The following is a 23,821-nucleotide window of genomic DNA, read 5'->3' as shown; positions in this document are numbered from 1 at the left end:
CCAAAAACAAATGGTTGTGCACTGGTCTCGGGGACACTTCCTCTCTGGGTCCGTTCCCCAACTTATTAACACACACCTGCCCGACTGCAGGGCCCGGCCCTGGGGTAACGGGGAGAGCTTCCAGTGATGTGGCTGCGTGTCTGCTCTGTTGGTTCGGTGAGTTAGACTGACTGACTTTCGGACGTGGAACCAGACTTGCATACCTGGACTAAATCTCACCTGACCCAGCAACTTTACACATCACTACATGCTAATATTTTGTTTAGGATTTTGTGTCTAAGCTCATGAAAGTTATTGATCTATAGTTTTCTTTTTCCTCTTTTTTTTTTTTTGTGCTTGGTCTAGTGTGGTCTTCAGGTAATACTAACCTCAAAGTGATTTACAAAGTGTTCCCTCATTTTTGTTGAATGGTTGGTAGGATTAATTCTTTTTTTTTTTTGAATATTTGGTAGAATTTTCCAGTGAAACCATCTGGACCTGGAGATTTCTTTTTTAGGAGTTCTTAAAGAATTAATTCAGTTTTGTAAGTTACTTTGTTGCTATGACGTCATATAGAGACCCTTCCTCTTTTCTAATGTAAGCATTTAGTGCTATAAATTTTCCTCAGCAGTGCTTTGGCTGCATCCCACATGTTTTGATCTGTTGTGTTTTCAATTCTTTCAGTTCTATGTGTATTAAAATTTCCTTTGAGTCTTCCTCTATGACGTGATTCTGTGTGTGTTACCTGATTTCCAAGCATTTAGAGATTTTCTTGTTTTCTTGCTCTGCTTCTTGAATCTGTAGGTTTATATTTTTTGCCGAATTTGAGAGGTTTTCAGACCTTCTTAATCCAAATACTTTTTCAGCCACATTCCCTTTCTTCTCTCCTCCTGAGACTTGATGATACGAATGTTGATATTTTTGTTGCTGTCACATAGCCCCTATGACTCTCTTCATTTTTTTCCAATCTTTTTTTCTCTGTTTTGAGTAATCTCAAGTTCACTGATTTTATCCTCTGCTATCTCCTCTCTATCTTTGACCCCATGCACTAAGTTTTAAATTCAATTACTGTATTTCTCATTTTCATATTTTCCTTTGTGTATTCTTTTAATAACTTACATTTCTTTGCTGAAATTTTTTCTTCTTTTTTTTTTTCGTTTCAGGAAACCCATAGTCATTTGGTGAAGCACTTTTATGAAGGGTCCTTTGGAGTAGTAGTCAGATAGCACCGACATCTGGTTTGTCTCAGTGTCTGCGGATGGTCGTTTTTCAGTCAGGTTTTGATTTTCCTGGCTCTTGGTAAAGCGAGTGATTGTTATTGTTATTATTTTGTATGAGGGACATTTTTGGACATTCATTCTTTTGCATGTTGAATCCAGCTGTTTCAGCTCCATTAGTTTAACACACTATTCTTTCCCCATCAGATGGTCTTGGCTCCCCTGTTGAAAGTCAGCTCATCTGTGCGTTTCATGTTCTGGGTGTATGAACAATGCTTTCCTCATGATCCCTGTTCTGAAAAACTAGTCAGTGTTAAGATCTAAGCAACTGCATGGTTTTGGAAGCATTATTTCATTGCAGTAAACTATACATAACATAAAATTTCCCATTCTAACCATTCTTAAGTGTACAGTTTAGTGACATCAGATACATTTGAATTGTGCAACCATCGCCATCCTCTGTCTCCAGAACTGTTTCGTCTTCCCCAGTTGAAACTCTGTCCCCGTTAAACACTGACTCCCCACACCCTCCCCCAGCCCCTGGCCCCCACCGTCCTACTTTCTGTCTCTGAATTTCACTCCTCTGGGACCTCACACAGCATTTTCCTTTTGTGACCGGCTTCTATCACTCCACATGCGTTTCTGGTGTGGTTGCGGAGTTGTGGGAGTTCTCTATGTATCCTGGATACTGATCCTCAATCAGATACATGGTTGGAGAATATTTTCTCCCTGTGATCTGATCTGTGTGCTGCCTTTCCACTCCACTGATTGCGTTCTTTGGTGAACAGAATTATTTAGTGCTGATGAAATTCAGTTAATCTACTTTTTGTTTTGTTACTTGTGCTTTTGGTGCCATAGCCAAGAAATCATTACCAATTTCAATGTCATGAAGCTTCTGTCCTGTTTTCTTCTAAGAGTTTACGGTTTTAGCACTTATATTTAGGTCTTCGATCCATATTAATTGTTTTTACATGGTGTAAGATAAGGGTACAGCTGTTTTCTGTTGTTTGTTTTTTGGGGTTTTTTTGGTATGTGGATACCCAGTTTTCCCAAGACCATCTGTTGAAAAAGCAGCCTTCCACACTGAGCGGTCCTGGCATCCGTTTAACCATGTAGCTGAGGGGTGCTTTCCTGGACTCTTGATTCTCTCCCATTTTCCGCAAGTCTCTCTTTATGCCAGTAACACACTGTTTGGTTTACTACAGTTTTGTAGTAAGTTTTGAAATCAGGGAGTGTGAGACCCTCCAACTTTGTTCTTTTTCAGGATTGTTTTATCTCCTCAGGGGCCCCCGAGTTTCCGGATAAACTTTAGGATGGATTTTTCTATTTCTGCACAAAATGTTGGGATTTTCATCGAGACTGAACCTGCAAGAGGACATGATTGGTGTAGACTTCGTAGTAATTCTGTCTTCCCGTCCATGGACGTGGGGACAATTCTAATTCTGTGTGCCTTCATTTGTTTCTTTCAAGCAACCGTTGTGGTTCTCAGAGATGGGCCTGACTCCCCTTGAGTGGGTGATTCCTACGTGTTTTGTTCCCTTTAATGCTCATCTTCCATTTACAATGGCCCGGGCCTTGATGCAGCCCAGCGTGTAAAGCAGGGGCCACACCAGCAGCCCTTTCAGGCACTGTCCCCTTTCCTGCTCCCACACCCTCCCCCTTCCCGGGGTCCTGCTGCCGAGCCTCCCTCCCACTGCTCTGCCTGGAGGGCCTCTGGGCGCTAACTGTGGGTGGAGCCCCTCTGCCTCTGGTCCAGCTGTGGCCCCGTGAGCCCTGTCCGGTGAAGGTCAGTGACTGGGATCTCTCCTGCTGCTGGTGCCCCTGCACCCGTGGGACTGACTCCTGGAGGAGAAGAGGCAGCTGACACGGATGTTCCTGGGAAGGGCTCTCCCTTGGCTGACAGGAGGCCCCTTGACGAGGGGCAGGGGCAGCAGGTCACCCCCTGCCGCAGGGTCCTCATGACTTTGCAGGAGCAGGCTGTCAGGTTTTACTTATTTTGACCTGTGTTTATCTGTAGCAGCTGTAGATAAAGGAGAAGAGGAAAAAAGACTTCATATTGCTGACAGGAAACAGCATTTCTTCTAAAAATATTTTTTCCTGAAGCCTGAAGTCACAGCAGCCCCCACACGAATTACTTGGAGGCTGTGTGCAGGCATCTCCTCGGGGCCCTAATTACAAGATGGAGTGTGCTTTCGGCAGCGACTAAGTGCAGCACCTCGGGGAGACGTGCGATGCTGCCCCAGCTCTGTGTGTTCAAGGCCCAGCCCACCTGCCAGAGCCTCTGGCCCCAAGACAGAGCAGCTTCCCGGAAGAAGCATCTGGAAGCCGCTTTCAGGGTGGGGCGCTCCCACCTCACAGAGGAGGGCCTCTGCAGCCCTGCCTTGCAGAACAGCCCCAGACGGCTGCGAAGTGGTCCGGCCGGGCTGCTGGAATCACCGATGACTCACAGGCCAGCCCCTCAGACCCAGGGCCCAGCCCAGCGCCTGGCCGGGGAGTGTGTCGGGTGAGAAAGTCAGGTGCCTGCAAACGCTCAAGCGATGAAAGACGCAAAATGAGAAGAGCAGAGAAGTCACTGCGACGGCCGAGGAGGGCGTGGGGATGAGATCCCCTTGGTCCTGTGTGACCAGCGAGGGGCCATTCCACGGGCCGCCAGTGCCAGCCATGGGAGCAGCCTGCAGAGGGTGATGGGGAGATGACCCCAGCACCCCGCCAGCCGATGGCTGCAGGGGCAGCTATTTCGCCAGCACCTGGCTCTCCAGGCATCTCCCCAGGGCAGGGCACTCGACCTCACTCTCCTGGGAGTCTTCCAGATGGCCGTTCAGGTGCAGCTGGGGCTCCAGTCACAGCACTGGGAGCTGACAGGGAGGGCTCCTCCGAGCAGCCCCCCGTACCCTCACTGTCCACACCGGGTGCTGCACTGGGCACTCAGTCTACATGGGCATCTGCTCTGCTTGGGCTGCATCACAGGAGTCTCTGCGTGAGCTGCACTTTACAGATGGGCTCAGAGCTCAGCCCCGGCCAGAGCTTGAGGCCAGAGCTAGAGGCTGTCCACCACGTAAAACACGCAGCTGGCCATTCACACCACCTTGACCTGTGCGATTGTGGCATCAACTACACTCACCACGTGTGCAGCCACCACCACTGCTTGCAAAACACTGTCATCACCCCAAACAGAAACCCTGTCCCCACGAGGCAGTAACTCCCTGCCCCCCTCCCCCAGCCCTGGTACCTTCAGTCTGCTTTCTGCTGACTGGATGCCACATGCAGCACCGGCCCTCTTGTGACCGGCTTACTTCACGTGGCGCAGCATGTCCATCGGCGGCGCGGCAGGTGTCGGCGGTGCGGCAGGTATCAGTGCTGCTTTTCTTTCTGTGACTGAAAACATCCCGCAGTGTGGATGGACCACCGCGAGTTCATCACCACCTGAGGGTGGCCCCACCTTCCAGCTCGTGAAGGTGCTGCTGTGAGCACTGGCTTCCATGCACTTACTGGAATCCCTGCTTTCAGTTATTCTGGTTTATACGCAGGAGTGGGATGGCCGGGTCCTGTGGTAATTCTGTTTGCTTTTTTGAGGGACCATCAAACTTTCCCCAGAGGCTGCACGTTGGAGGCGCTGGGCACCCGGCGCCTCCACCCCCGGCAGCCCTTGCCGCGTCTGTCGTCTGCCTCCTGTGACCTGCGGCCTCAGGGCCCTGGCTGGTGTTTCCCGGGTGACTCGTCATGCGGGGCATCTTCTTGTGGGCATTTTGACCATTTGTTTGCCTTTGGTGGAGAGATGTCTGTTCAAGTTCTTTGTTGATTTCTAAACAGGGTTGTTTTCCTTTTTGTTGTTTAGTGGCAGGAGCTTTTTATACATTCTCGATGTTAAACCCTTATCAGACCTGTGATTTGCAGATTTTCCTTCTGTCCTGTGGGATGTCTTTTCACTCTGCTGACAGTGTCTCTCAAGGTACAGAAATCCAATTTTAATCAAGTCCAGTTGATCTATTTTTAAATTCCGTCGTGTGTGTTTTTGGTGTCATGTTTAAGCATCGCAGTCCAGGGTTGTGAAGCTTTGACCACGTTTTTCCCCTAAGTTGTATCGTTTTAGCTCTGAGGCTTAGATCATGGGTCCCTTTTGAGTAGGTGCCGTATGTGGTGTGAGCTGGGGGTCAGGTTCATCCTCGTGCATGTGGCTGTCCAGCGTTCCCAACGCCATCTGTTGACAAGACTGTCCTTTCCATGTTGAGTGGTCTCAGCACCAGACGTGAGTTTGTTTCTGGGCCGTCAGCTACGTCCTGTGGACCCGTGTGTCTGTCCACGTGCAGGACCACACTGTTAATTCCTGTAGTTTTGTAGTGTGTTTTGAAACTGGGAAGGGTGAGCCCTCCGTATTTGTTGTTCTTTTATAGGATTGTTTTGGCTATTAAGAGTCTCTGGCATTCCATAAGATTTGGGGATGGCTTTTTTCACTTCTGCAAAGAACATTGCTAGGATTTGATAGGCCACCCTAGGAGTGGGCTGAGCATTCTGGTAGGCTTTGCTTTTGAGGAAGTCCCAGCACAAATACTTGACCTGGGAGAGGGTTGTGTAAAGGCGTCAGGAAAACTTGTCAAGTTCAACTCAGGAGTTTTTCATTCCAGTGCCTCAGGGCTTAAGCAGGAAAAGTTAGATTTTAAAAAGCTTTTTATTTGAGCTATTTTAAACTTGCAGGGAAGCTGCAAAATCAGCACCGAGTTTTCCTGTGACCCACCCGGCTTCCCTTCGCGTTAACATCTTGCGTTGGTCTGATGCATTGACGCGGTTGGAGCCCGACTCCGATGTCACCAGTCTCCCCCCACGGTCACCCTCCAGGACGCGATTCGGAGCCTACCCCACATCCGCTTTCTGTTTCTCCTGGTCTCCGCAGTGCGCAGGAGACCTCCAGTTTTCCTTTGCCTCGCGAGGTGCTGACACTTCAGAAGGATGTGCTCAGCCTGTGGGAATTACCAGCTTGACACAGCTCAGCTCTGCTGTCAGACGGGTCCCCAGCTTCTCAGGCTGGTTCTGCCCCGCACCCCGGGAGGCTGGTACGTGTTACGTGCACAGCGCATGGCTCTCTGCCCCGTCAGCATTTTGGTTTCTTTGGCAGGAACTCTGGGTGTGAGAGCCACAGCCACGCGGAAAGGTGCCCGGGAGGACTCCTCCTCGTCCCAGCTCCGCCCCCTTCCTCCCTGCCTGCCAGGTAGGGGACCATCTCCGAGGTCTCCGGTTTCTCCTCCCCGACATCTTGTCACCATCAGGCAGACACCTGTGTGTCCCTGTGTGCCACCCGTCCCACCGGGGAGGGCGCACCCGTCCCACCGGGGAGGGCGCACCCTGGCTGTGCCTTTGAACAACCACCCTGGCAACCGCTCCACTGTGTGGCCCACCGTGTCCATCCAGTGACTCCCCTCTGCCCAGGCAGTCGGCAGTTCCTGTGTCTGGTGGTGGCCAAGGCTGCTGCACGTGAACCTTCCTTTCTTCAGGGCTGACTCCGCGCGGTGGGACGGCAGCCGCACAGCGCGCAGGCGCAGGCGCAGGCTGCGTGGCGCCGGGCCCCCGCGCAGGCCCCCAGGTGGGCGTGGCCTCCTCCCGCCGGGCCGACGCGCGCGTTGCTGGGTCTGCGGCTTTCTCTGGGCTCGTGGATGAGAAGTGACGTCTCAGAGTTGTTCTGACTCGCACTTCTCTGATCGTGAGTGTGCTTGAACATTGTCCCCATACGCTGGAGGGCCATTTTAATCTCTTTTTTATTAAAAATACATGTTCGTGGTGTTTCTCCCGTTTCTCTGCGGGGTCTTTGGTCCTTTGCCCCCGTTTGTAACAGTTCTTTACATCTGAGCTTTCTCCTCCTAGCTTTTCCGTCGCGAGGTGCTCCTGGCTGTTCCTGCACAAACGAACATTAGTGTTAACGTGCTTCACTCCATGAAACAGCTTGCTCTTTTCCACTGAGGGTGAATTGAGTCTATAAATTACCTTTGGGAGAAAAACGCCTTTATAATGTTGAGTTATGCTATCCAAGAACAGGGGACTGCTGTCCTTTTGCTCAATTCTACTTTTGTGTTTCCAGAGTGCTTTAAAATTTTCCTTGTAAAAATTGTACAGGTTCCTCATGGAATGCGTTCCTTTTTGTTGCCGATAAATAAACTTGTCCATCCTCACATCCTCCGTGTATTGTCTGTACATAGAAAGGCTGTTCTTTTGTAGCTACTTTGCTGAATTCTTCTGCTTAGCGAGTAAAAGTTTTATTGCTGACTCTTGAGTTTTTCCAAGGACACATGGTTTTACTACCTCTTTGCCCACACTGTGGGGTTAATTGATTTTTGTTGCCTAATTGCATTAGTTGATGCTTCCAGCATAATGTTGAATAATATCAAAGTTAAATTAAATGCATTATTTTCTGTTGCAGAAGGTATAGGAATGAGTAATCACTTGTTTAATACAATTGATTTGAAAAAGAAATTACCAATTAGGAATCATCATGACTGAAAAGTGGAAGTTCAGCTATTTGGAGGCTTGGCTTTGGCTTACGCTCACTTTCTGCTCAGGGAACTCAGATTTCCTCTTCGGTGTTTGCGAGGAGGCTGCAGGCTCTCACTGGGTCCGTGGGGGTGGCCTCTGCTGGTCTTTTATGAGGACACGGTGGAAGCCTCGGGCCTCCTTCTGGGGACCAGCCTGGGGACCCTCACTTAAGGCCACGGGGGAGTCCACAGGGACGTGGAGAGGCTGCAGCCCACCTACTCTTGGGTGCAGGGGCACCGGCTCATGCAGGACGTGGGGATGGGCAGAGGGGGGAAGGGGCGGCTGGGATCCGCGAGAACTTCAAACCATCTCCTTTATGTTCCCCATGGTTTCAGTAGCTTGTCCGGTAAAAACATCTGCTCCACGGTCAGCATCCAGGGCCTGGCTGGACCAGAGCTACAGCCTCTTAGGCCAGGATGCCCCCCAGGCCCAGCAAGGGCTCAGGACCCCACCAGCCATGCAGAGCAGGGGACTCGGTAGCTTAGGGCAGCGGCTCTCAAACTTCTCAGTCTTAAGAACTATTCAGGTCATCAAAGAGCTTTCTTATGTGGGTTTAGAAACCCCCCAAGCCTTGGGGTCCCTTGACATGCTGGGGGCCCATCCACTGCCTCCAGTTGTCGGAGGTGAGAGACACTCAGGATGGGTTTGGGAAACTCTGCAGAGAAAGACAGGTGTCCCGGGGCGTACCACCCCTTCCCGGACCTCCATCCCTCCAGACCACAGGCCCCGAAGTGAGCGAGGGGCGACTCCAGCCCCCACAGCCCCAGGCGCCTTAACAGAGAGGGAGTGTGGATGGGAGTCTCTCTCCTCTGGGCTCCAGAAGCTAAAGTACTTATGTGAATAGCTATTTCAGAGAAAAGGACGGATTTAACAGACATTTGCACATGAATGTGCTAATTATAATCCTCTTACCTGTACACTGAAACAGAATTAGCAGCTACAGTTGTGCGGGAACATAGTAGTCTTCCGAGAACTCATAGGCACACAGGCGGAAAGGTGCTTGGGTCCCCATGGGGGTGCCTGTGGAGTCTGCAGACTCTGACCGACAGTGGCTGAGGGGACCCAGGCCGCCCCTGGAATGGCTGTGCCCCATGAATCGTGGAACGAAGTCCAGGGCCAGAGTGAGCCCAGCAGTGCAGTCACCTGTAGGGCCATGGTGCACATGGAGTCAGCTGGGCTCCAGGCAGCCGAGGGCGGGACCGGTGGCCTGAGCCACAGAGACTCCTGGGCTCCGTGGACTCAGAGGGCAGCTGCCTTGGGGGAGGGAAAAAAGGGCGGGCGAGGGCGTTGCTGGCAGGTGTCCAGGAGGGGTCGGGTCTGGAGGGGGCAGGGGGGCAGAAGGAGCCCCGAGTGGGCCCCAGACAGGCAAAGCACAGGGAGGGGGGCTCCAAAGGGACGCTGCTTGACCATCCAGGAAAGGCCACTGTGGGGCAGGGTGCACGGTGGAGCCCCCCGTCCAGGCGGGAGCCTGAGGGGTGGGCTGTGCTGGGGGGCTTTCTGTGTCTACGAGTCGTTCTGGGCCAATTAGGATGAGCCCACGGGGACAAGGAGTCATTAGGGAGGTGGGTGAGAACACAGGACACAGAGTGGCCTCCAGAAAGACTCCTTTCTCCCCAAAACAGGAGACTGTGTGTGGGGACCTCTAGTTGGACCCTTGAGGCCGTTGTTCTCACATTTCAGGGTGACACCCCGAGCGCCTGATTCACTGATGAGAGGCAGAGAGGAGACAGGAAAGAGGAGCTTTTCTGAAAAGCTATCCTGTTTCCATTTGTCTTGTCAAAACCCTGCCCTTAGAGTCTGTGCTAAGGGCACTGTGATTTGTTTGGGAAAAGTACAGTCACCATTGCAAGGTCATTTATTTGGTAACTGGAATAACCAGAAACGCCCCCGGGGAAGGGAAGTGCTCCACCTGGGACTGTGGTCCATGTGGCCACAGCAGATTTCGGGGGGCCACGGAACCCCAGCCTGGCTGTGCATTGTATGAGGAGATGAATTATTTCCTGATCCTCTGAGTCCACGACCCAAGCAAGGTCAAAAAGCCGTGCCCTAAAGAGGGGTTGACATGTTGTTCCAGGGCTTGGAGACGCACCAGCAGAGGGCTCGTGAGACAGCAGTGGCTGAAAAGGGCCCCCTGGGATGAGCCCCGACGCGAGGACACCGGCCGAAGGTAAGAGGGCCCTGCTGCCCACGGGAAGAACAGGCGTCTCTGAATTAAACAGTCACTTAAAGAGTTTCAATGAAGACACCTGAAAACCAGGGCCTTCCTCAGAGGTTAACACACAGTAGGGAGGACGATGGGGCTTCGGAGAAAGAACCAGAGGGGTGAGCTGACCTTCACGAGGGCTGGGCACCTTAGACACATGTCCCCACAGGATGGCTCCCTGGAGCCCAAGGCTGCACTGGGGAGGAGGGTGAGACAGAGACAGAGACAGAGACAGAGGGAGGGGGAGACGTGGCTGTGAGCAGCACTGAGTGGAAGACTCTGGCTGGCAGCAAAACCATGAACTTGGGCCCCAGAGAGCCTGTGTCCTGTCCCCTCTCCCGCTGGGCTGTCGTCAGTGGAGACTGGGGAAGGAACCCCCACCCCTCCCCACCAATGATGAAAAGTGCCCTCCTGGAGGGTCAACAGAGTCCAGGTGGGGAAGCCGCCCAGTGTGAGGTGAAGCACCTTCCTCACCTGCTCTATCAGTGGCAGAGGAAGCCAACAGGAGGTTCAGATATGCCTCCTAACACAATACCCAGAATGTCCAGATTTTGTTATGAAATCAGTCATCATACCGAGAACCAGGAAGATTTCAAACCAAATGGAAGTGGACCACCACTGACAAGAACACTGAGATGACAAGAGAGATTAGAATTATTCGGCAAAGGAGTTTTAGAGCAGCCATTGCAAAAATACTTCGTTAAGCAATTACAAACAGACTTCAGGCAAATAGAAAAATAGAGCATCTTAGCAAAGAACTGGAAAGTCTCAGTGAAGGAATAGAAGACGTAAATGAGAACGACCTGCAAGCTTTAGAGCTGAGAAGTGTGAAAATGAAATTGAAACCTCAGTGGATGGAATGAGCAGCAGATGGAGGGACGGATGGAAGAGTCCGTGAGCTGGAGGGTCGGACACAGACGCTGCCCAGCCTGGACACGGAGAGGAACTAGACTGAAAGACGAACAGAGCCTCGGGAACCGTGGGCCGCACCGCGACCTGCACGCATGCCTCTGAGTCCAGGAGGAGAGGAGGAAGGTGGCAAGAATGAAGATTTATGAAGAAATAATGACTTAAAACTTCTGGCAAAAGACAGTAGGTCTATAGATTCAAGAAGTGAATGAATCCCAAATAGTATAAGCCAAAAAATCCAAGCCAAGACACATCATAGTCAAACCTCTGAAAACTGAAGAGAAGCTTAACATGCTGAAGCCACGAGAGAGAAGAGACTCCTTACCTACAGGGAAAACAACTCAGACAGTGGCTTTCCCATCAGAAACCGTGGACCCCAGAAGGAGGCGAAACGTTTCCCAAGTGCTGAAAGAGAAGAACTATCAACTCAGTCTTACGGGCAGCAAAAATACCCTTCAGGAATGAAGGTGAGATCAAGACATTCTCAGATGAAGGAAAACTGAGAAAATTTATCAGCTGCAGACCTGCTCCTGAGTATCGGCTAACTGGAAGTTCCCTGAAGACAAGGTACAAGGGGGAAGCTCGAGGCATCAGGGAGGAGGAACATCGTGAGCAAAACGGGAGTAAACGGAGCTTGCTTTTCCTCTTGAGTTTTCTAAATTACATTTGATGGTGGGAACCAAAATTACAGCACTCCCTGACGTGACGCTAAAGGCAGGAAGACGAATTATTTAAGACAGTTATAAGCAGCGTCTGGTGTAGGCATGGAAAGGAAAGCTGGGTCTCCCCTGAACTGGTGAACTAACACCACCAGTACCTGTGGTGCGACGCAGACGTGTGACGCAACACCTGAAGCAACTGCTAAAATCACTCAGAAATGCTCTAGACGGGTCAGCATAGACTCTAAAACACGTTCACGCAATCCACAGGGAGACAAGGAAAGTAAAACAGAAAGGAAGAACAGAAAACAAAAAATAAAGTGGGAGATTTTATCAATAATTACATTATTACGTTATCAATCATTCTATTATGTAGCAATAATTACCTTAGGTATAAATGGTGTGAACAAATACCAATTAAATGGCAGAAACTGACAGAGAGGTTGAAGAATGTGACCCAATTATATGTTGTCTTCAAGAAAGTCACTTCAAATTTAACAACAGAAGCAGATTGAAAGTGAAAAGATAAAGATGTATCATGCAAACGTCAATCAAAAGATAGTCGGAGTGGCAGCTTTGTATCTGATAAAGTAGACTGGGGCAAACAGGACTACCAGGCCAGAAAGGGACATGACACAGCAGTAAAGTAAGCCATCACTGCGCCGAGAAGCCAGGGCAGCCGCGACCAGCCAGGTGTGGCGCCGTCAGCAGGGCCCTGAGTGCCGCGAGGGGAGCTGAAGGCAGCTTGAGGTGCGGCACGCGTCCTGCCAAATCCCAGGGGGGACTTTGGATAAACACAAAGTTATTCTAAAGCTTACATGGGAAGGCAAAGGAACCAGAAGAGGTAAAATTACTTTGAAAAGCATAACAAAGTGGAAGGAATCAGTCCAGCCAGTTTCAAGACTTTTGCTTAAATGGCAGTGGTCATGAGCTGTGTGGCGCTGGGGGAGGCAGTGCCAGATCAAGGGAACAGAACAGAAGCCCGGGCCTGGAGCCACTCCAGCATGCCCCCCTGGCTCCTGACAGAGGCTCCGAGGTGACCCAGTGGAGGGAAGATGGTCTTTTCAACACATGGTGCTGGAGCAATGAGACACCCGCAGGACAAAACGCGGAGCCTTGCCCTCGGTCCCACACTTTGTGCAAAAATTAACTCAAAAAGGATCACGGACTTAAATGCAAAACAGGAAACCATAAGCTTTAGAGAAGTAGCAGCAGCAGATCCTGGGGACGTTGGACCAGGCATGTCACTCCTGGTGCCAAAAGCCCAGGCAGGAAGAGAAGAAGAGGTAAACGAGACTTTATCAAAAGCGAAAACTCTGCTCCACTGGGCACTCAACCCCAAGGGGCAGGAAAACGCTGTGGAATGTCTGTAGCAGCTTTGCTCATAAAGGCCAAACCCTGGAAATAAGCCAGAGGCCCCAGCTTGTGGGGTCATCAGACCACGCATAGCCCCCGCGCAGGACCACGGAATGGATCGCACACCGCGACAGCCCAGGGGAGCTCCGGAGAGTCATGCTGCACGAAGAGCCAGCCCTGAAACGTTACATAACTGTGGGCCCATTTGCACACCATTCCTGGAACGGCGGGGCGCAGGGACGGAGAACAGACGAGTGGTTTCAGCGGTTGCCACGCTAGGTTTGGAGATGGGCCTGGGGGGGCCCTGGTGGGGACGGATGCTCTGCGTCTGGACTCTGTCAGTGTCAGCGCCCGGCTGTGAGGCGGGACTGCGGTTCTGCAAGATGCTCCCACCGGACAAATGGGGTAAAGGGATCTCCACCAGCTCAAATTGAAAGTTCAGTTTAAAAAAGTCTCTGGGGCAATTCTGTCAGCTCTGATGCACACACTGAGCTTTGTGGACAAGGTCAATAGTTCCCGAATTTCTGTGTGTCTTACAGATTGGGAGATTATATGTGGTTTTCAAACAATCATCAATCTTCCTGTCACCCACCTGCTAAAAATGGATCTAATTAGAAGTTTTCAGTTCTGTTCACAGATACACTTCAGAAGCCTTTTGTAAGTTGTGTAAATTTGACATACAGAAAATAAATGCATTTCAACAGAAGAATTAAACACATATGAGTTTAACAGTCAGAGAGCAATTATAGGAATGACCTTAATAGTATTTATCTTTATTTTGAGAATGTGAAAATACTCTAAAAGTCATGTTTTATTAGAATTAGTTACTTATCTTTGGTTCTTTAAACTCTTTTTGTTTTTATTCCATAGATGATTGTCTTAATTCACGTGACGTTTGTCTCGGTGGGACAGTTAGAACTGAAACAAATGCAGGGGCTCACCAGACACGTCTCTGTTGCCGCGAGGTGGGAGGTGTGTTCACGCGTCCCAGCCCAGTCACGTGCCAGAGGGCTGACGGGAGGAAGCCCTGCTTATTTAGATCACTCTTTCCGTAAGGTCACATGGCCTGCTCGTTCTTGTGCACCTGCGTCATCTCAGAGGTTAAGTGTTCCGACCGGAAGGCGAAGTGTGTGTCTGGAAAAAGACAAGACAAGAGACTGGAGTGGTCCTTGTGGAAGGTCGGGTCACGGCCCCCTTGTCCCACAAACCGACACTTTTGGCCGCAGGGTGGCTGATGGTGACAGAACTGGGGGAAAAGGTGGCGTCTGAACCAAACTTATGAGGACTGGGAACCAAAACTGAGTCAGGGGACGAAGTACCAGAGCCTTCAGTTGCCGGGTTAATTACCTTGCAACACCTACTGTGTGAACAATGTTTAGACGCTAAAGCTTTGAGGCTGAGCTCAAACCTTGCTCTGATGCCCACCTTTCGGGGGTAGCCTCCAGCCTCCTGGCCCCCCGCAGCCTGGTGACGTCCACCAGCATCTAAATTATCTCTAGTGTCTGTCACTCCTTCCTTGCACGGCTGCTTAATGAGCCGTTTACTCAGTAGGTGCTGTTGGCCTTGGGGCTGGTCTGCCCTCTGTCCTGGGGCGCCCTGCACGTGCACTGTGGCACCCCTGGCTGCTTCACACTAGACGCCAGTCACAGCCGGCCATGACAACCAGAAACGTCCCAGGCCTGGCCAGGAGCCCTCGGAGCAGAGTCGCCCCAGCTGATCATGTGTATGGTCCTAACGTGTCTCCGGGATGTTGCCAACAGGAGACACCTTTCATGGGGGGACATTTCTTAGCTTTGAATTACAGAGACAAAAGTTTCAACCTCAAACCCACCATGCAGGTAGGCTTTTAGACACAGTCTCATTCTTAACCTAGAGCCAGGCGGAAAAATCTTACCGACTTCCCGTCCCCGCAGTTGTTTCCTAGTTTACCCTTCACTGGGGCGAGCTCTGCAGGCATCCCAGGGCGCCCCCTCTTTCTCTGTACAGAACTGCCCTTGCGGGGTTGAGGAGCCGGACTGCCCCAGCCCCTGCCCCCGGAAGCTGTGAGTACCCGTGTCCAGCCTGCGGCCGGCAGGACTAACCCTGCTGGGTGAGCGAGGTGACCTGGGCGTCAGCACACACGAAGGGGACCTTGACCACCTCCTCCCTCAGTTGTGCAGTGAGTGCAGCTGTGGCGGGTCCCAGCACAGCCCAAGGTTGTCGAAGGCTCCCTCCCTCACACCCGGCACTGTGGCTCCAGCGCCTGCGGCAGCCCTTCCCCTGCTCAGAAGCGATCCCCAGGCTGCTCACGTGCACGCGGTGAGACCTGGCCCGAGTCTGTGCACCTACCACGCTTTGTTGAGGCTTTCTCTCCCACCTCCACCCCTGTCTATTTGATTGTCTGCCCTCCCCCCCACTCCCCAAACCTCAGGCCAGTCCCACCCGTGGGGCAGGTGGGCAGGTGGGCACCTGGGCTGCACACTGAACGCCCTCCCCGAGTCGCCCCGGGGGTGGGTTACAGCTTTGCCAGCGGTGGTTAAAGATGTGGTCGGAGCAGTGGTTCCCAGGCTCAGTGCACAGACCTGCTCAGTCATGTGCACAGACCTGGATGACCCCCAGGCCTACTCAACCAGAGCTGTTTTATTTTTTAGAAATTGAGATGAAAATCCGATAGCATAATGTTTGCCACTTTAATGTGTCCAATCTGGTGTTTTCAGCGCGTTAACCGGCCCCACCATCAAATGCCAGAGTGTTTTCATGACCCTGAAAGAAACCTGTGCTACTAATCGGTTACTCCCCCGGCAGCCACTAACCTACTTTCTGTCTCTGCAAGTGGACACTTCCCAGGGCACACGGTGTGACCTTTTCTGTCCTCCTGTCACTTGCACGGCGTTTCCAAGGTCCCCCCAGCTGTGTCCTGCGTCAGTGCTCACTCCTGTTTACGCTGGGCTGTTCCCCAGGAGGCGGATGCACAGTTGGGTTGTTTCCATGTTTTGACGACTGGAAATAACGCTGCTTGAATATTCATGTGTGCACCTTTCCGTGAGCCTACGCCTTCGCTTCTCTTGGGTGTGTGTACACCCAGGAGTGACACTGCCGGGTCAATGGCAAGTCTGTTTAACTTTCTGAGGAACTGCCAAACTGTCTTCTGCGGCGGCTGCACTATTTTACAGCCCCCCCGGCGGTGAATGGGGGTCCTGACTCGGTAGGTGCCCTGCTGGGGCGGCCCTGGTGGGGACGGACGCTCTGCATCTGGACCTTCGCCAGCACTGCTTTTTCCACGTGTTCATTTCCATGAGTTTAATTGATGTGAAGTGGTATCAGCAGTTTTGATGTGCGTTTCCCTGATGGTCACTCGCACTGAGAATTATTGCTTGTGTATTAGCCATTTTTGTGCCTTCTTTGGAGAAATGTCAAGTCCTTTGGGCCATTTGCCTTTTTATTGTTAAACTGTACAAGCTCCTTGGATATTCTGGACACTAGACCTGCACCAGATGTATGATTTGCCATTTTTTCCCTCCTGTGAGCTGTCACTACTTTTCTTCAAAATGTCCTTCAGTGTACAAGAGTTTAATTTCGATGAAGTCTAGTTTATCTCTTTTTTTGCTGCTTTTGCTTTTGTCGTATTTCAGAAACCACTGCCTCCTCAGGGTCACCAAGATGTCCTCCTGTGTCTTTGATCAGACTCTTCCACCCAAGGGTCTGTCGGAGCTGCTGTTGCTTGTGGGTTTTGGTGACTTTTCTGCGCGAATTACGCGAAGTGTACCTTTGGTCTTGTGCGGCCACTGATACCTCTGTTCCATCAGCTTCATGCTCAGCAGATGGACAGAGATTCTCAAACGCCAGGAACAAAACCAACACAAGCCAGTCTTCGCCGGTGGACTGTGTGTCGGGGCCCCTGCAGCATCCAGGCCCTACTCATCCCAGCCGTACCCGCATCCCCTGCTCTTGCCGCGGAGGAGGGGCAGGCAGGCCCCCCCACGTGCACCGGCCCCAGGCTTGTGAGCGTGCTCCTGGAATCTGCTGGAGCTTTTCCCGGCCCTTACTCCCCAGAGCGTCTCATTCCCCTGCCTATTCTCCCAGGAACTGGGTCCACTCTCCTCCCTCCAGTCCCGGGCCTGGTACCCAGAAGGCAGGCTGTTGTTCTCAGGGGTACCGCTGAGCTGGGAAGCAGGTATGTTAAAATGCTGAGAGCTCACGGTTGTTACTAACATTTAGCTGTTTTTTCTCAAGTGTCCCCTGGCTGCTGCCAGCCTTGGGTTAGTGTCCAGAGTCCCAAAAAAGTCAGTTCTGGTGGTTTTTACCAGTTTTCTCAGTGCTTTAATGGAGGGATGAGACTTGGAGGTCCGTCTCTGCAGCTTTCCAGTCACTCAGAATTTTAAGTGGAGAGACAGGAATACCCCTTTCTGCAGGTTCCCTTGATAATTCTGATGCTGTTGGCCCACGTCCACACTTTGAGAGCACTGCTGGACTGTGCCTCTCTCTCCAGATTACTGCCTCGCTGACATCCCAGATTTACTCTCCGGAAATGGGGTCTGTCCTAGCAACTGTCCTGGTCCTTTTATGTCCCTGGGTTGGCATGCCCTCTCTTCTTTTGTCACAGCTGTCACAGTGCAAAGACATGTCCAGTGCCAAAGTACTGGCCCCACCAGGTCAAGAAGCAGAGGGGACCGTCCTGAGCAGCAGACTCGGGGGAGGAACGGAATTGCCCTCAGCAGTGTGAAAACCCACGAGTCTCTGCCAAGGACAAAGCCATCAGTGTCACTCACGGACCCTCTTCGATGTGGTTCCTGAATCAGTGACCCTGTTTCTAAACAGGTTCCTAGACGTAAAGGGATGACCCAGCACGGGGCAGAGGAAGGAAGGTAAAATGAAGCTGTGGCTAAAGACGTCACCAGACTTTAAAAATGTCCATACTCAGGCCAAAATGATTTCGTCCCATTAACGTGTGTTGTGGAAGGTCCTTTTAACAAGTGCTGAGTAAACCAACACATTTCAGAATTTCAGATGCTGTTCTGTGCACATGCTATGGCAAGACAGGGACTCACGAAGAAGAATGTGACTGCTTTCGTGAGTTTCTTGAACCCTGGTCTTAGAAGAAGACAAAGAAGCAGTCATATAAGAAGCTCATCGGGGATCTTTGCACAAGCGTTCTTGAGAAGGCGGCCAACCTGACGGCCAAAGCGTGCATGCTCCTCAGTTGGTGTGGGGAGCCATATTCGCCACCTCGTAAAGGGGAACTGGGTTAGCAATTCCCGTGCTACCAAAGAGATTTCCCTCTTTCATGTTTTTAAAGCAGTGAACTTAAGTCAGCTCTGGGGCCATAGGCCTCTTTGAGAATCTGAGCATCCTCTGTTAGAAAGTGTGCGCCCACAAAAGGCTTGTGTGCGGTTTTAGAGGGCTCGTAGGTCGACCCCCTGAAGAATTTTCGTGGACAACAAATAGCGAGCTTCTGGTTTAGAGGATCGAGACAGACTGAAGCACTGTGACTTTCTGCATCAGCACCTCTTACGCCCAGGTGTACAGCAGAATTATCTGAATGCTTTTAAAAAGCAAAACAAAACCTTTCTTATTACGGGCATTTAAACGTGCACAAAAGCAGAGTGAAAGCACGATGAGCCCTAGTGTCCCCATCAGCTGTGACATTCAGGTTAGTGTCTGCACGCCACCTCCAGAGAGGCCCACCTAATGACAGTCCAGACATCGTTTCACAGGCATACAGCACTACGGACCTCTGAGGGACCCACACACCCCGTTTTTCACATGAGCCATGCTATTTTCATGCCTTTAAAAATGCCTTCAAACCATGTGCAGTGCAGGGTGTTCTCACTTACTCTCAAATAGCTTTTTGTAGCTGGTTCCCTCAACTCTGAATCCAAACAGCGTCCACACACTGCATTCTGCAGTTTGGCTGATGCTTCTTAAGGCGCTTTTGAATCTGTCTCAGTACCCCCTCATTCCCCCACCACACACACGCACACACACACACACACACAAGGTAACCGCTGATGGCTACCCTGGCCCAGTTCTCTTGAGGCAGCATCTCCGGGCTGTCCTCCCTTGTCCCTGGTTCAAGACCCCTGTGTGGGCCACTTTCCCCTCTCTCTGAGAGAAAGGAAGGCGGTCCCACTTAACAGGGCTCTGCAGGAAGTCTCAAGGGGTCGGCAGTTTGGATCATGGGCAGACGTCCGGTGTGCAGGAGAGAAGAGCCAAGCAGACCGGCTGGACCGACCCTTGGTTCGGCTCCGTCCCCAGGCCCATGGGTCGTGCGCGCGGGCCGTGTGTCCCGGAGCCCTCGGCTTCCCCCCCTGACCTAACGTGCTCCGTTCCTTTGCAGGCCCAGCCTCTTGACCCGGGCCCGGCGCCTGAGGCCATGGCCCTGCTTCCTGGGCACGCGGAGCAGCCGGGCCCCGAACCACTGGGCGGCGGCGGCGGCGGCGGCGGCGGCGGCGGCGGGGCCCGGGCCCGGCACGTCATCATCAACGTGGGCGGCTGCAGGGTGCGCCTGGCCTGGGCGGCCTTGGCGCGCTGCCCCCTCGCGCGCCTCGAGCGCCTGCGGGCCTGCCGCGGCCACGACGAGCTGCTGCGCGTGTGCGACGACTACGACGTGAGCCGCGACGAGTTCTTCTTCGACCGCAGCCCCTGCGCCTTCCGCGCCATCGTGGCGCTGCTGCGCGCCGGCAAGCTGCGGCTGCTGCGCGGCCCGTGCGCCCTCGCCTTCCGCGACGAGCTGGCCTACTGGGGCATCGACGAGGCGCGCCTGGAGCGCTGCTGCCTGCGCCGCCTGCGCCGCCGCGAGGAGGAGGCGGCCGAGGCGCGCGCGGGGCCGGCGGAGCGCGGGCCGCCGGGGAGCCCGGACTGCGGCCTGGGGCCCGGCGGGCGGCTGGCGCGCGGCCGGCGGCGCCTGCGCGACGTGGTGGACAACCCGCACTCGGGGCTGGCCGGCAAGCTCTTCGCCTGCGTGTCGGTCGCCTTCGTGGCCGTCACGGCCGTCGGCCTCTGCCTCAGCACCATGCCGGACATCCGCGCGGAGGAGGAGCGGGTGAGCGGGCCGGGGCCGGGGCCGGGGCCGGGACGGGCCGAGCGGGTTGGCTGGGGACCTGACTTGAGACCGCGGCCTGGACGCAGCAGGGCCGAGGCAGCGCTCGCTGGGTGGTGGTCTTGGACACTCCTCGCCCTTGGTGGTTGAAGCCACAGGCTCCCCCCCGCTCGGGTCGGGTTCGCCTGCAGAGAAGGCCTGAGCCCGGCGGACACATCAGGCTGCCTGCTGAGCCCGCAGCAGCCGCTCCAAATGTCAGGCAAATTCAAGGACTCAGCGTGGCTTCTGGGTCAGCAGGCCTTCTCGGCTGACTCCCCGACAGCCCGGCCCTGGAAGCTTGGACGATTTGGAGCAAAACGCTCAGTCTGCAGAGGTGTGCTCCAAACTCAAGTCCTGTCTTCCTGGAGGCACGTGACCTCCGAACCCTTGCAGGTGCCCAGCTCACGCACAGCCGGGCTGGCTCTGTTGAGATGCTGGGGCTCATTTTGTGAGCAGTCTGCCGCTTCTGTGTGTCCTGTGACAAGTGTCATGCTCGGGGGGTTAGGATGTCACCCAAAGCTTGTCAGCGTCTGTGCACTGAGCACATCACAGAGCGTCCAGGCGGCTGTCAGGGGAGGCTCAGGGTTTGTGTCTGGATCGGCGAGGGTGCTACATTATTGAAGGATGTGGCTGAGTGTTGCCTGCACTTTCTCACAGGGTGGCTGGGGCATCCTGCCTGCCCCTCCTCTCCACCAGCCCCAGCTCCAGCTGCTAGGGACCTGGCAGCGCCCCTGCCTTGAACACCCCCTTAGGCAGAGCAGGGCAGAGCTCTGAGCCCCTCAGAGCCCTTCCCGGGTCGGCCAGGTTATTCCCGAGCTCACCAGGTGGGGTCAGCTTATCATTCAAACACAGCGAAGAGCTGTGTCCTCCTGGAGCACTATCTGTTAGCCGGCTTGACCATCCCGACTGCAGACTAAATTTAAATGTAAATTGTAGGACATTGGTTTCGCTTCCTTCATGGTTTGGGTGTCTGATTCCTGAACTGTCATTTCCAGTTGTCTTCACTAGGCCCTAGTTTGGGATTCTGCTTCTAAAAAGACACCACGTGTTTGGATTTTCTGAGTAGCAATAACTCCATACAATCGAGGAGGGAAATTATTTACACGAGACTCAGGGAACAGGATAAGTTGGGGCTGCCTCAGCTGATGACAGCCTCACGGCAGTCGAGCTGGCCCTCAAGAAGCCTCTCTGGGGTCCACTGGTCTCCATGTCACCCACCTCTTCCCCATTTCCAGAAACATCACTTCACTCTGTGCAGGCACTGTCTTACCAAATCAGTTACCAGATTAGAAGTGAGGATCCCGGTGTTGGTGGGCACGTGGTGAATGTGTCCCTGTGCTTGTGAGGGGATGCCTACCAAGCCCCCGACCCACTGCACGCAGTAGGTGTGGCCACTGCCACTGGAAGGAAAAGCATTATATTTCATCAGCTCTGTGTGTGTGATAAAATATACAGAAAATTCATCATCTTAACCATTTTTATGCACAATTCGGTGGCATTAAGCACATTCACACTGTTGTGCACCCATCACCACCATCCATCCCTGGAATTCTTCCATCTTCCCAAACTGAACTCTGTCCCCATCAAACACAAACTCCCAGCCCCAGGCCCCCACCATCTACTTTCTGTCTTTACAAGTGGAGTCAGCCAGGGGTTGTCTTTTTGTGACTGTCTCGTTTCACTGAGCACAACGCACGTTCTCACGGTCCACCCATGTTGCAGCCTCTGTCAGAATCTCCTTCCTTCTTAAGGCTGAGTGCCATTCCTCTGTATGCAACACGCTTTGTTTATTCTTCACCCGTCAGGGGACACGGGTTGCCTCCTCCTTTTGACCGTGGTGACTGGTGCTGCTGTGGACACGGCGGAGCAAACCTCTGATGTGTCCCTGCTCTCAGTTCTTCGGGGTGTGTCCCAGGACTGGGCTTCCTGGGTCATGTGGTGATTGTGTGTTTACTTCTTCAGGGAGCCTCCCTGCTGTCTTCCCCTGTGGCCACGCCATTGACCCTCTTACCACGGAAGTTACTGGGCACGAGGCATTGGGGGTGGAGGGCAGAGAAGAGAAAACTTTGAATTCTTCATTGTGCTCTAGTTTGTCAGGGCTTTTCCAGTGGAATTTAACTTGAAAGTCACAGGGCTGAAGTATTAGCTGCTGTATGTGATCTCTGATTTTAATTAGGTGGCTGGATGATTTCTTCTTAAAATTTCATGTACTCTTTCAAAGGCTCTGGGAGGTGCAGCACCAGTGGCTTCTCGGGCCCCAAGTCCAGGTCCTCCACCGTGACAAGCTGGATGCTTCCACGGTGCACCCCTGTTCTCGTCCACACTCAGATGCACCCAGTTTTCTTCTGAAAAATGATCTTGGGGATCGAGGAGTGTGCCCGAGAATTGGAAGTGGCCGGTGCAGCTCTGTCTGATGACGGTCTCTCTCCGTCTCTGGCAGCGGCAGTGTTGGTGGTTATTTTTGTGTGTTGATGCAGGAACGCATAGAGAGAGAAAAGATCACTATCCTCCATTATTCAGGGATCAGAGGAAAGAGGCTCTGTGGCTCCTGCTGCTAATGCCTGAAACGCCTCCCTGAGTGAGCAGGGTCCCTGCCCGGGCTGGACGGAAGCCCAGTGCCACCTGAGGGAGAGCCCCTCGCTGGCTACCCCAGCCCCTCTTGGCACAGAGAACCCGGCCCTCGGCTCCGGGGTGGCCGGACGGGGCCTTTGGAAGCAGGGACTGGCTCCCTCCGCCTTCAGTCTTAGCCCCTTGGCCCACTGCTGCTGTCACAGGATCTTTAATTGTCATACAGGGTCCCCATCCCTGCCCCAGGACGGACTCTGCAGCCAGACTGCCTGGGCCCCATCCAGCTGGTGTCTCAGCCTTGGTCGCAGGGCTGCTGTGAGGCATGGCAGGTCCACAGTGCTCCATGCGGCTGTGCAGGGCATGTGGCTGCTCCCCTCAGCGCTGTGCTTGCTGTGGGTCAATTTCCTTGCAGTCTGCTGTCCCCCAGAATCCAGGAACTCACTGTCCACCCAAGGCTGTCTCCTCCCAGGGCTGTCCCCTCCCAGGGCTGTCACCGAGGCACCCAGTAAGTCCCTTAGCCCAGAGCCACAGCGGTGTCTCCGTCCAGAACATGGGGCTCAGAAACCTAACTGACCGGAGCGTGTTCTCTGCATTTCACTGTTTATGGGAAGGATGGCTGTAAAAGCATCCTTGTGGGATGAGCCTTGAGCACATCGTGCTGAGTCCTGCTGACGAGACCAGAGGACGGATCCTCTGATTCTACTCACGTGAGGCACTTAGAGTCACCAAATCCGCAGAGACCCAGAGTGGCTGGGGGTGCAGGGCTGGGCTGGGAGAGTTGGTGTCTCGTGGCTGCAGAGCTTGGGTTGGAAGGATGAAGGAGTTGTGGAGGCAGGGGGTGGTGGCGGCTGCGCAGCCGTGTGAGTGCTGTGCACTCAGACACGGTCAATGGTGGATTTTGTGTTAAGTGGGTTTCACACCCACGTACGTAGCTGCCTGTAGGGGTGTTTGGATAGAACAGAGCAGAGGCCCTGGCAGTGGCCGGGGCAGCGGCCTGCCCGTTGCCCCCGAGACTCTGTTTACAGTCGTCCATCCGTCTGTCTGCCCTCGGCCCATGGGTGCTCACAGGTCAGCCAGGGTGCGAGGCTGAGGGCTGAGCTGCTGCCCGTGGTGGGTGGTGAGTGCCGAGAGCCTAGACAATCCAAGCCGTGGGACAGAGGAGTCCTTGCCCCAGTGCAGTCCCTCCCCTCATGGCTGTGGACCTGCACTCTCCGGCATCCCTTGGCGCTGCCTGGGGTGCGGCCCAGGGAGCCGTCCAGGGATGCGCCACCACACCCCTTATTCCAGAACAAGTCTCTGTGCTGTCTGTCTACCACCACAGGGCCGCCTGGGGGATGATGCCTGGCCACGATGG

General features: G+C 53.3%; 1 protein-coding gene and 1 long non-coding RNA gene across 4 annotated transcripts in view; both read left to right on the top strand.

The window, feature by feature from the left end:
• Window positions 1-23,821, top strand: part of KCNG2 (potassium voltage-gated channel modifier subfamily G member 2) — a 48,433-nt gene that overhangs the window by 6,953 nt on the left and 17,659 nt on the right. For all 3 annotated transcript variants that reach the window (XM_072952356.1, XM_072952358.1, XM_072952357.1), the window contains exons 2-3: window positions 9,790-9,882; window positions 19,159-19,863. In XM_072952356.1, the coding sequence (XP_072808457.1) occupies window positions 19,195-19,863 (669 nt within the window). In that variant the 5' untranslated portion in view covers window positions 9,790-9,882; window positions 19,159-19,194. The remainder of the gene's footprint in view (window positions 1-9,789; window positions 9,883-19,158; window positions 19,864-23,821) is intronic.
• LOC140690512 (uncharacterized) lies at window positions 6,167-7,354 on the top strand. The gene is made up of 3 exons (XR_012065825.1): window positions 6,167-6,399; window positions 6,683-6,888; window positions 7,050-7,354. It is a non-coding gene; the product is annotated as an uncharacterized lncRNA (long non-coding RNA).

This window comes from Vicugna pacos, chromosome 30 (assembly GCF_048564905.1).
Source record: "Vicugna pacos chromosome 30, VicPac4, whole genome shotgun sequence".
NCBI lineage: Eukaryota > Metazoa > Chordata > Mammalia > Artiodactyla > Camelidae > Vicugna > Vicugna pacos.
This window is presented reverse-complemented; position numbering and strand designations above follow the sequence as displayed.